Source organism: Psammomys obesus, unplaced genomic scaffold, assembly GCF_907164565.1.
Source record: "Psammomys obesus unplaced genomic scaffold, mPsaObe1.curated_primary_1811, whole genome shotgun sequence".
Lineage (NCBI taxonomy): Eukaryota > Metazoa > Chordata > Mammalia > Rodentia > Muridae > Psammomys > Psammomys obesus.
Window position 1 is genome coordinate 14261816 of NW_026596101.1, and position 12261 is coordinate 14274076.

A 12261-nucleotide genomic window follows, 5' to 3' on the forward strand; every position below is an offset into this window, starting at 1 on the left:
TGCACAGTCTTTTCATGCGTCATTCATTGTTTAAAGGAGGGGACTGACTTAGCATCCTTGCCTTCCCTTCCAACTCCAACATTCTACTGTTTCTGTGCCTCCCAGGGAGCCGGATATGAGTGGAAGAGAGAGGACCACTTGTTACTAGGCAACCAGCACCCGCCTCACCCATGTTGCCATGGTGATGATGAAAGTTGGGCTGATGGGATTACCAGCTCCTGCTAATTGCACATGAGCACTCAAGGTCTCTGTCTCTCTCTTGCTTGCTCACTGGCTTCGACTCTCTTGTTCTTCTAGGAACCATAGAGAGAGCGTCTCTCTCATCTGTAGTCCTCCTGAGGCTTCCCTGGTATACTAATGGAAGGTGACTGGGAATGGAACCTGGCTGTGCCTCTGAGTAGCTGTGTGACCTTGGGCAAGTTACCCAGCTTCTCTGGGCCTCCATTTCCTCATTTGGAAGATGAAGGGGTTGGAATGCTGATCCCTGTCGAAGGTTCTTCCCAGCTCTCGAATCCTTTGATGCCTAGGGAGCATGTCAGGGGAACAGACCACACTGTTACCAGGCAACCAGCAGGCACCCTGCCCAAGTTGCCTTGGTGACTGGATACTGGAGGGAGGGGAGTCACTGCAGCGGCTAATTGCTTAATTATTTATGAGTGCCTCAAGTCCTTTCTGTTGTTTTTGTTGCTAGGGGCTGTGGGGTCACCTTCTCCTCTCTCCTGCCACCCCAAGGCATCCGCATTGTGTGTTATGCAATGAGAGAGCACCTTGGCCTGGACCTCAAGAGACCCACGTTTAGTTCTGCCTCTGTCATGGTCTAGAGCAGTGGCCTCAGGTAAGTCAACTCACCTCTCTAGACCTGGAGTCTCCTCTCTAGCCTTCCTCTGTAGCCGTGCGTTCCTCTGTGGGGAACACGAGGTGCCCTGTCTACCCAGAGGTTCTGGCTCCTGCCATCTACTTGTGAAGTGGGGAATTCAAGTGAAATGCTCCTAATTTGTTTTCACTGAAGTATAATTTTGAAGCATAATGAGAATCAACATGTGTTCAGTGGGAAGGGGACAGAAGTGCTCACTCTCGTCTTCTTGCCTTCGCCACGTTGCCTGAATTCTTTATTAAACCTCAGGTCGCTTATATTTTACTCGTCATGTAGCACCAACTTCCCAAATACATTTCAGGCCTTCACAGTAAAGGATGCTGACACGCAGTTAGGCCATCCAAATATAAATAGAAATAAGCATAAAAATATAGGAGCGCCTTCTTCATTGATCAATATCCATGTTATGGTCCAGTGATACATGTCATTTTAGTGCCTTAAAAGCCAAAGCAAGGGGGTGATATATATAGTACAGAAAAACTTTCAGACTCTTTCTGATCCTGAGTCCTAGAAGGAGTTTATTATGTGGCTGTGTATTTTGTAGGGACTGCTGACAGAAATGGAAAGCTGGTTGTTTCTGGCTGAGCGGTTATTACCGGGTATGAGGAAGAATCAAACTGCGACAGCTTGGCTAGTTGTGATCATTAGAAGGCAGCCACCCTCTCTACCCATGCCTTAGAATTTCATACACATAAATGTCACTTAGTAAGTCTGAGTCTTCAGAGTCAGGTGCTATTTATAACTCCCATGCATGGAGATGTGCTTATCTTGTACAACTTGGCAACACGGATCAGAGTTTTAAATGCAGGCAGCTGTTCTCATCCTCCAAACTCACTCTGAAGTGAGCCTGGATGGACAAGAATGTAATTATGAAGATGCCCAGGATGAATTTTACTTATAAAAGAAAATGGCTAGAGAGTACAGACATATTGGGGGCTGCTTCTTCACAGTGAGTCCTGGTCATATCTTTGAAGAGTGAAGTAGATCTGTGTGTCTTGATAAGGAAGATGTTCAGAGACATAATGCCAAACAAGAAAAGAAAGTGCAGCGTTGATGTTAAATGTGGCTGCTTCTTCTATAAAAAGAGCTGGAGATACAGTTTGTAAATTGAGATGTGTGTTTGTATGCAGAGATGTGTGTTTTTCCAGAAGCTGTTAGCAGCAGTTTCCTCTGGGACACAGATTGATTGTCTTGGGAGAAAGTGAGGCCTCTTATTTATTACTTATTTTTAATCTCTGGACCTTTATTTTCATCCAGATGGGCAGGAGAGCCTGGCAGTGGAAATCCTAAACTCTAGAGTCTTGACATACCCATTCAGATCCCAGCTTTGCCATGTACCAGTCATGTGACCTTGGTGTTAACCTACCTGACCATTCTGTCACTTGTCTATAAGACTGGGTGGGGGGGGAGATAGTATCTTCCACATCACATTATTTATTATGGAAGCTTATAGGGCAAAGCTCTCAGATTGGCTTTAACAAAGCCATATGTGTGCTTTTTCCAAAGATTAAGCAACAACGAAGGCATCTGGCCGGATGGACCCTGGTACCTCAGTGGCGGAAGGCTTGTTCACATAGTCACATTTCCAGAGCCTGCACTCTGGAAGTTACATTCCAAGAAGGGGGGACAAAGCACACAAACCCTTTCGTTGTCCTTTTATCTTGCCTAGACTAGCCTGTTGGGAGAACCCTTGTCCTGGGTTTAGGACAACCTGTCATGAAGCTATATAGCTCTTCTCCCTCAAGCAGAAAGCAAAATTAATGTCAGGTAGAAAATGAACTAAAAGAGCAACTCCACGCCTCCAGCTTTCGGAGGTCGGAAAGGTGCTGTCTGGAATCCAGCCTACCTCTGGACCTTTGCCTTTCTTGTAAAGAAGGGAGTCACAAGGTCTAGGAGGAGGCTTGCCTGAGGGTTCCTCTTGCTGTGAACTCAGGAGTCTCATGGCTGCACCGACTTCCTGGATTTTCACAAGTGTAGGCTGTCTCTGCAGAATTGCAGCTCCTCCCCCGCCCCCGCCCCGACCCCCACCTCACCCCTGCCATGCTTGGAGGCAGACCTAGAGAACTTTGGCTGACTCTGAGGATTCTGTTAGAAGCCGGGCATTCTGTGGGCACACCGTGGCTCCAGGGACGGAAGGAAGGTAACCCTGGTCCCTTATAATACACTGTTAGGCAACTTTATTCTCACCACTAGTCATGCAAAGCTTCAAAGAAAACTTCATGGGCTCGGTTAGTGTTGCCCGATTCTGTCTTCTGCCTAATGCCTTGTTTCTGCACTCTCGAACATTGGAGCCTTGTTATCTGTTCGGCCATTGGTCCCCTCTCCATCTATCTGTCACATCCAACTGTGCTTCCATCTGCCCTTCCATCCCTCCGTCCCTCCTCCAGCCATCTGCCAGCTTTCCCATCCAGCCTTCAGATAGCTGGTATGTCAATCCATCTCTCTCCTTCCTCCCTCGTACTGTCGGACCCTGAGACTCCATCCGCACTGATCCTTTGGCCGGACCTTCCGTCTATCCTTGGCTCCAGCTGTGGGACCAGCCGGGTGACTGTTCCACTGCCCTTCTCCCTAGGGTCCCCTGCTCCCGGCGCGGGCCGGCCGGCCGGCCTTTGTTGGGCTGGGGCAGGGCCGAGGCCGGCCCGGGCGGGGCGCGGGGCGGGGCGGGGCTGGCGCCGGGAGACTAGTAAGCTCTCGGGTCCGCGCGTCCGCGGCCTGGCCGGCGGAGAACATGGCGCTGCCCCCGGCCGCCGCGCCCCCCGAGACTGGCGAGCCTCTGGGCCTGCCGCTGTCGGCGCTGCGGCCGGAACCGGGTGGTGTCCCCCTGCACTCGCCCTGGACCTTCTGGCTGGACAGGTGAGGGCCGCGCCCCGCCGCTTTGTCTCGGCCGCGTCCTCGCCCCACGCGCGCCGCTGCCCGGGAGGCCCCGCGCGGGCGCAGCAGGAGTTCCGCGCGTCCCCCGATAGGGTCCAGCCAACCGGGCAGGGAGTCGCGGTCGGCCAGGGAAGGCTGCCCCGTGTATCACCGGGGTGCTGGGCTTCCTCGGGACGCGACCTTCGCGGTGACAGCAATCGGAAAAGTCAGCCAGATGCAGGGAAGTGCGCGGGGTCGCCTGGAACCTCTCTGCAGGCACCTGCGCCCCCGGCCCTGGCGAGGGGTCGGGAGTAAGCACAGGACAGCTTTGCCGGGTCAGCTCAGGTGCCCTCCTCGCCTCTGAGAAGCCCCAGCAGCATCCCTGTCTAAAATAGAAATGTCTCACACCGTCCTGTATCTCCATCCTGCCTTGTTTTTCTTCACAATGCCCAATGCCACCGCGTTCTTCCAGTGTGAACTTTTTTCAGTTTGTTATCAGGCCTTCCCTCGTTTGCCCTGAGCGAGATTCGCAGAGCAGGGGCTGACTCTGGGTGCATGCAGAGTCCCTGGCACCTAGAACTGTGCCTTAGGGGTGGTAGTAGAACAACTTGTTTTGTTGCATGGAGATGCGTGGATATCTGGCCCCGTCTTAGCACCAGTCATCCGTGCGCGTAGTGATAGCTTAAGTTGTTTCCAAAGTGTGTGGGAATTTTGATAAAACTGTGTTTAACATGGTTTAAGAGTTAGGAGGAAATGTTTGTGACAGTTTCCGGATACTTAGTCATATACACCACACTGATGTCTTTTTTCCCCTCCTTTTATTTTTTAGCTTTCCGCCAGTGCCTCCGATTTTTGTCAAACAGTTATTTTTGCTGGTGGATTGGCTCCTTCCTATAGGAATTGTCACCTGAAGCCAGTTTGCTTTCTGGGGAGGAAGAGAAGTTGGGGGTGGAGGAGATTTGCAAAACATTTTCACTTTCATTCTGAGTTTCCAGAATTTGGCTGTCATAACAGAGTGGCTTGGGGTTTTGGCAGTCATTAGCAGCGTGAAATCATGTCTTTGTTTTCAAAGGTGTCTTCTAACTGTGGAGTTGTTACCTGGCGTCTGTTCTCAAGGTGTCTCCGGCCTGTGGTCCAAACTGTGGACATGCTGACCAGCAGAAACAGGATTGGGAGAACTCTCCTTTCAGCAGATTAAAGTTTAGTCTACTTAGAACAGCACATTTTAGGGCTATTCTAAGGTATCAGTGCTGTGTGCCCCAAAACTTTCCATGTTTACAAAGACATCTCTTAAACCTGAGAATATGCAGGCTGGTGGTATAGCTCAGTGGGAGCGCCCACGTGGAGCGAGGAAAGCCCTAAGAAGAAAAAAAAAAAGTGCAAATTATGTCTGTCTTATATTGATTTGCACTTTTCCTCCTCTGAAAAGTCACTAAGTGAAATGTGTTATTTCTGTGGTGTCCAGGCTTTTAATAGAAATGCTGTATTAACTTAGAAATTATAACTAGTTTCAACGCTGTGCCTGATCCATCATCTCGTGATTTTTATTCAACTTTATTTTTCTTCTCTGAGAATCTTGCCGTTTTTATTTTTTATTTTTAGAGGTGGTTGTGCCCACCCCCGGGCACACTTGGGATGCCCACCTCAGGTTCTAGAAGTTAAACTTTTAATAATCCTCCCCCCCCCCCCCCCACAAAGCAATTTGCAGAAAGTAGTGAATTTCTTCCAGAGTCCTGCAGGACAGCCTTCCACAGCATCCAAAGGCCCCTTGCTGCCTGGAACTTCTTCCTGGCACCTGTGTCTTAGGCAGTCCCACCTTGTAGCTGTCTAGATGATGATGAGGAGGAGGAGGTGGAGGAGGAGCAACTTTCCCAGGTTCACCCAGCTGCACTTCACTGTTAAATGACCATAATGTGGCATTTATTGCAAGGGCCGTTGTAAGTAGTGTGTATAAAGTACCGAGCAGGTGCCCTGACCTGGAGTAAGAGTTTAATACATTTCAACTAATGGGGCAGAGGAGCAAGCTGGGTTGGTAAACTGTTAGGAACATGGGCGCCTGCATTCCCCCCCGCCCCTCCCCAGGACCCTAGGGAAAAGCCAGCCGCAGTGATGCAGTACTCATACTTAAAATCTCAGACACCAGGTAATCACTGACACCTGCTGGCCACCCACCTTGTATGTCCGTTGGCCTATGCTCCAGCCTTGTGAGAGACCCTGTCTGGAAAGGACCAAGACAAACAGCATTGCTGAGAAGAGATAGCTGAGGCTGACCCCTGGCCTCCCCATACAAATCACTGTCTGAAGAGCAGCTGATCTGAATTCAGTATTAGGAGCCCAGCATCCTAAGTTAAATTTCCCCACTAGGCTAATTGGAGAATCCTTCAGAAATTATTTGCATTTTAAGTGGTCAACTGCAAAAACAAAACAAAACGAAAACAAAACTTATTTGTCTGAAAATCAATGGGCTTTGTGGCAAAGAATGTAAGTATATGGGTCAGCGCACAGGATGAAGAGACCTCTTTCCCTTAGCTGGGTATTTGAACTCTGTGTGCTTGATTCTTGCCTCCCTCTCCCTCCAGTATCCCTGCACGTTTCCTGGTCATTGCGTGGTGACCTCCTTCCCTCTGCTTCTCACAGGACTGAGCCCTTGGGCCTGTCCTGCTGCACAGGGCTTCCACCCAGGCCCAAGGAAGGCTTTCGGCTCCCGCTGAAACAGGAGATGACAGAACACCACAGGCAGATCCTGCATCCTGTATGCACCGGGCCACCTTTTTGGCTGCCCTCACAGCTGGCCCCTGATGTCCTCTGGAGCTTAGTTGTGAGCAATTAACAGTTAGTGCCATCTCTATCTGTAAAGTTTCTTGGCCCCCAAATCCCAGAGTCATCTGTAACCACCCTTGCCCAGAGCAGAAACTGAAGAATAACTGTGCGACTACACTCTTCTGCTCTGCTGCTCTCCCTCCTGGCCACCTGCTCCTTTGCCAGTGTCCTAAGCATGGGACTTTCCCCGTGCTGTTGTTGTTGCTATCTGGACTGCCTTCCCAAGTCTGTAGGCTGCTCTCTGTGTCCTTCCAGCTTCTGCTCCTATGTCGCCTTCCGAGTGAGACCTTCCCTGACCACTGATGTAGAAGGGCACAAGTGACTCCACGTGCGCACCCACAGCCCCTGATGTCTTACGCTTTGTCTTTAGACTCTCCGCCATTGGCTGGTGTCTCTCTCTAGGATGTGAGCCTATGAGGGCAGAGGTCTGATCCTGGTGGCTCACTTCTCAGCTCCTGGACCTGGCATAGTGTTCATGGTGGCGCCGAATTCTCCCCATAGCAACTGCACTTTTCTTTGGTGGCTCATTTCACTCCTGCACATGTCTGTCAGTAACCTTTAGCCCTCTTCTCAGGTCCAGACACGTACAGCCATGAGCCAGGAGGTGCACAGTCTGGGTGCTTTCCTGATGACTCCCAAACGGAGCTGATTTCTTTCCAGCGTCTTCCTGTTCTGCTCACCTGTGTTGCTTCATATCCCCGCCATACTACCAGCAGTCCAAAGTTGACATTTCTGTCTGAGATTTGCATCCTCTTTCTTAAGTACTCTGCTCCATCCATATCTATACTTTGGTAGTCTTAGTGACCCTTAGCACACTCACTAAAATCTAAGATATCCCTTCCTCCTCATGAGCCCCTCTCACTCTTTCTGCTGGCCCCGGTCAACTGTAGTTCCAGGAGCATAGCAGCTTGCTGAGGTACCTACCTGCCTCTTCCCAATATCCTCCCTCTCCAGGTGTGCCCTGTCTGGGAGGGAACCCTTCTGAGAATACACCTGATCTGGCTCTTTGCCCGTCGTGGTCTCTCACCATGCTGCAGAATTTACTTACGTCTCTGAGGTCTCAGCTTCGTGTGTGGTCCAGATAAAGTGGGGTTCTAGATCTCTACCTGAAATTCTACCAGAGAGGCCCTCAGTGGTGAGGTGTGTTTGGCCAGGAGGGGAGTTAGATATCAGCCATACCAGGCTCTGTTTCATTTTGTTTTTCAGTATGAGGTTTTACCATGCAGTCCAGGCTAGCCCTGGTCTTGACATCCTCCTGCCTAAACCTCTGGAGTGCTGGAATTCCAGGCATGTACCACCACAGCTGGCTTTAGACATGAGCTGTATTTGAAAACAAACAAAACAAAAAAACCTTAGGTTTGTAGGTTTAACCTTAAACTTACAGGTTACAGCACCAATTTATGTTTTGCCATTTTAAGTTCGGAATTCTCCTTTTGACCTGGCAACACCTTCTCTAATTCCAAGCCTGGGTAGCAGCAAACTTCTGATGTTTGTCTTGGGTGGACTAGGGCCTTCACTGCTGGTGAACTTCCTCTCATGAGCTCCTGCTGTTTGGGATATAGGATGAGTACTGGTCTACCTCGAGGACCCGGCTAATGCATTGTCCTTGGGCCGTGATGCTTACAGCCTGCTACTGTTTGGTTCTTCCATAGCATTTCTTTCTAGGAAAGCATTCTGTTATGGACAGTTGATCTTTTGTCTCTTACTCTTGATGGTGAGATGGTAATGTCTTCAGGTCTGTGACCTAACGGAGTACCTGGCCCACAGCAGGCGCTTTGTGTTTGTGAACGAAGTTTTATTGTTGTTGCTACTATTATTACGTATATGAGTATTTTACTTACGTGTAAGTCTGTAGTTGCCATTCCTGTCTGGTGCCCACAGGGATCAGAAGAGGTAATCAGATCACCTGGTGCTGGAGTTAAAGACAGGTGTAAACGTTGATGTAGGTGCTGGGACTTGAACCCCGGTTGCCTGGAAGAGCAGCTGGTACTCTTAACTACTGAGCTGTCTCTTCTCGCCTGAACTTCTGTTTTGATCACAAAAGTAGACCACCGTCAGCATCTGCCACCAAGTCCATCCAGTTTAGCCGCCCCACGTTCGTATGTCTCTGACTCTAACATCAGAATGACCAGCCTGTGCTGTTAAAATACTAGCTTTCACCCTGTCCAGGACCCACTCAGCAAGACTTCTGGGTGCAGAAGATGAACTGGTCGTGAATGCCCTTTGTATCTGAACTGGAGTGTCACTGCTGTATGCATTGATTCTCAGTACTGAACATATTAAAGTGGGTCACGTACAATTAGAGAGACGAGTGTGCAGCCATTGCTGCAGTGTGGCCTTTCCCCACCCAGCCAGCAGACCACCTCAAGAGCACAAGTGAAACTTCAAACACATGGAGTTCTGGGGAAATCCACCTTACGGGGTGTGAGGCATCCTAATGCATTCTTGTGGTGTGGTCCATAACCACACATTTGACAGCGGTGGGGTGGGATTGCAGAAGGAGACCTCCACATAACATCTCTTCATTGAGTGACTTGCATGGATGAGGTCAGCAGAGGACACAAGAAGAGGTTGACCTGACACGGCTCTCCTCCTCCTCCCTCATTCTTGCCCTTACATCTCTATGAACTCTTAAGTGGCTTAGCGTTTTATTTTTGTATTTATTTCAGTATTGATCTGGTTGTATTTATTTTTGTATTTATTTCAGTATTGAGCTGTTTGGCGGTCAGTGCCCTTCCCTGAGGGATGGATGCTTCTCACAGAGTGGCCCTGGGCCTTCAGCATTCTCACTCTGAAAAGTTACTCATTCTTGGCTGATAGTGACAGCTCAAAACAAAACAAAGTCTTCCCACTTTTTATAATACAGATGCTTTAAGACAGGGTTTCTCTTTGTAGCCCTGGCTAGACTGAAACTTACTCTATAGACCAGGCTGGCCTCAGCCTCAGAAATCTGTCTCCTCTGCTGTTCTGGGAAACCCAAGACAGGCAAGAACAGTGACATGGCATAAGGACGATTCAGGAGTCAGTCTGTCTTAGTGGGGTCTGTGAACTTGTCCTCTCCACCCGACTCCTGTCCCCAATGGATTAATTGTTGAGTCAAGATGGGAAGAGCCCCACAGTTACATGGAACAGGAGTGGTACTATCTGGAAGCAGGGAGAACTCAAAGCCAGATAAACGTGTAGAATGCTTAGGTAATGCAGACAGCTCCAGCAGATGCATTGCTAACTGTCAGCAACAAGCTCTGGCCCCTTTTGTATGCGACTCTCCAACAGGAAGCTGGTGTAGCCGCAAGCCACAGATCTATCTAAAAGTGATTAAAATGAAATCATCTTTAATGGAGTGAATGATGTACGCGGGGCATACTTAATCATGGTACTGGGCCTGTGTGTGTTTTCCCTCTGACAGCTGAGCCCGATGTTGGTGTAAATTGCTCAGGAAGGCTGGATTTCGGCAGACACATCCCTGGCTTTGAAGTCTTTCCCCTTCAGATGTGTTCTCTCTGCTAAAACGAAACCACCTCCTGTAGGATGTTTGAATATTGTCATCATTCATGCTTTCCACAAAGTGTATGTGCATTGGGCACGCAATTGGAGACATTGTGCTAAACAAAGCTATGAATGGTCTTTCCCCATCTTTCCCTATTAACATGACGTACACAGTACAGTTCTCCTGTGTGTTAAGCAGCGATCCAAGTGCTGTATGAGCTCAAGCACAACATCCTCATGATACTGCAATGGGCGTGTCCCCGTGACATGGTATAGATGACAGCGTTGAGATCCAGAGAAGTGCCTGCTTGAGTTCACACAGAGGTGCAGCAGAGCAGCAGGGTGGAAAGAGCACTGGGTGGCCACAGGCTCTGGTGATCAGGAGCCCCTGACACTGCTTCCCTGGGAACAGGGACAGTGAACAGGACTTCATTCCCTCCTGGGTCATATCATGCAGTGGTGTGGACTTAGAGTTCATCTCTCGGTTTCCGCCACTTAATTTCACAAATGGGGAAACTGAGGCCTGTGTAAGATGATTCAGCCAAGGACCCCCTGCATTAAAATTTGCAGAGGTAGCTGGGGAGATGGCTCAGTGGATCAGACAATTGCTGTGCAAGCATGAGGCCGTGAGTTTGACTCCCCAGACCTCGCTTCGTGGCAGCTGTGAGAGCATGCCTCTGTGACCCCAGTACCCCAACAGGGAGATAGGAGGCAGATAGACAGAATTCCCAGGACCTTACAGGCCAGCTAGCCTCAAAGTGGAAGGTGACGGCTAACACATGGGCTCTCCTAAGCATGACACGTATGACATGACACATTTGAGTCCATAATCATACGCACTCAAGTGTACACACACCAAACACACAGAGGTGCAGGAGGGAGAGAGAGATTGAGATTTTTTTTTTTTAAGCCTTGTCTGGAACCCCACATCTAAGTGTCAGGACAGGACCATCCCCCACGGTCAGTAATATCGTTGCCTTGGTGATGTCTTTGAGTGGTGCTGATGGCTCTGTGAAAGCAGTAGCTTTTGCGTTTTGCTTATGATACCGTTACTTACTGGACTTCAGGAGGTATTTCTTGTGGTGACTTCCTTCAGATGATACAGGACCAGCATGACTAGAAGGAGTTTTGGAAACCCCAGGGACTTGGCATGTTTGGGACCTAGAGACTGTACCTGGCCCTGACAAGCTCCCGGGAGCTGCTGCTTGTGGACCGACCACACCTCAGGTGACCAAGATGCTTTAGAGTGCTTCCGCTTTGTGAGAAGCCTCACCAAGTATCTCGAAGGCTGGGAAGTGGTGCCACAGCCACGGGTAAGATCGTTATGGTAGGAACTGACCGCAGGCTCCACCTGCAGTGGCTACCTTCAGGGAGAGTGTTCATCTGGGATGATCAAATTGAGGATTGCTAGGTGTGGTGTTTGGGTCCATGTTCCATGCAGGGTGGGTCCCTTCAGGGGTCACCACTGATGCAAGATGTCAGCCAACTGTGGCTCTGCTACTTGCAGCTGTGTGTCAGAGAGTGTGTTCCTGTTCCAGCCAGGTCTCAGTGATCTTATCTGCCAAGTGGAGGCGGAACACGACACGCGCCCGTGCAGGCGACATGTAATCTCTTCAGTATCTCCTAAAGAAGGAAAGGGGGTAACATTGCCTGCAGGCATTGAGGTGTCCGTGAAGAGAGCGTGCTCTTGTGAAGAGTCTCAGTGAGTAAATGTGGTCTGTAAACAGCATATTAAAATTTTGTGTGCAAATGGTGCTTTGGTGCTTGGGAACCATTTAAGCAGAACAGTTGGTCCAGTATTTCTGGATTCCCTGCCTTCTCCTGGTGCTCCAAATGAGAAGAATTTTTCATCAATTTTATAAAGAGACTCTTAGGATTTACTCTGTATTGTCCTGTTAGAGACACTGGAGTAATAGGGACAGAGAGCTTGGAATTCGGTCTTATGTAACACAAACAGCTCTCTGACATCTTCACATTAATCATTGATTTGGCAGGCCCCAGATCCCTTCTGCCTTAACCAACGGTTTCTTAATTAACTAAGTTCGCACAGGGAACACCTCCGCCATGGCTTCGGCCTGAGGCTGGGAAAGTCTGGTGGGTGCCCTCTCTGCAGGTGGACACGAGGCTCTCAGCTATTTGTGTGGCCTTTTCTCTGTTTTCGGTTGTTGTGTCTGTAGTGAGGGCTTTTTCATCATCAGTGTCTTGTTCTGTCTGTCTGCCTGCAGAGGATG

At 49.5% G+C, this 12261-nt stretch overlaps 1 protein-coding gene across 1 annotated transcript in view; it reads left to right on the top strand.

Annotated features, from left to right (window-relative positions):
* Window positions 1-3550: 3550 nt before the first annotated feature.
* Eif4e3 (eukaryotic translation initiation factor 4E family member 3) overlaps window positions 3551-12261 on the top strand; it is a 40928-nt gene continuing 32217 nt past the window's right edge. The window contains exon 1 of the mRNA XM_055628599.1: window positions 3551-3727. Coding sequence (XP_055484574.1) covers window positions 3603-3727 — 125 coding nt within the window. The 5' untranslated portion in view covers window positions 3551-3602. The remainder of the gene's footprint in view (window positions 3728-12261) is intronic.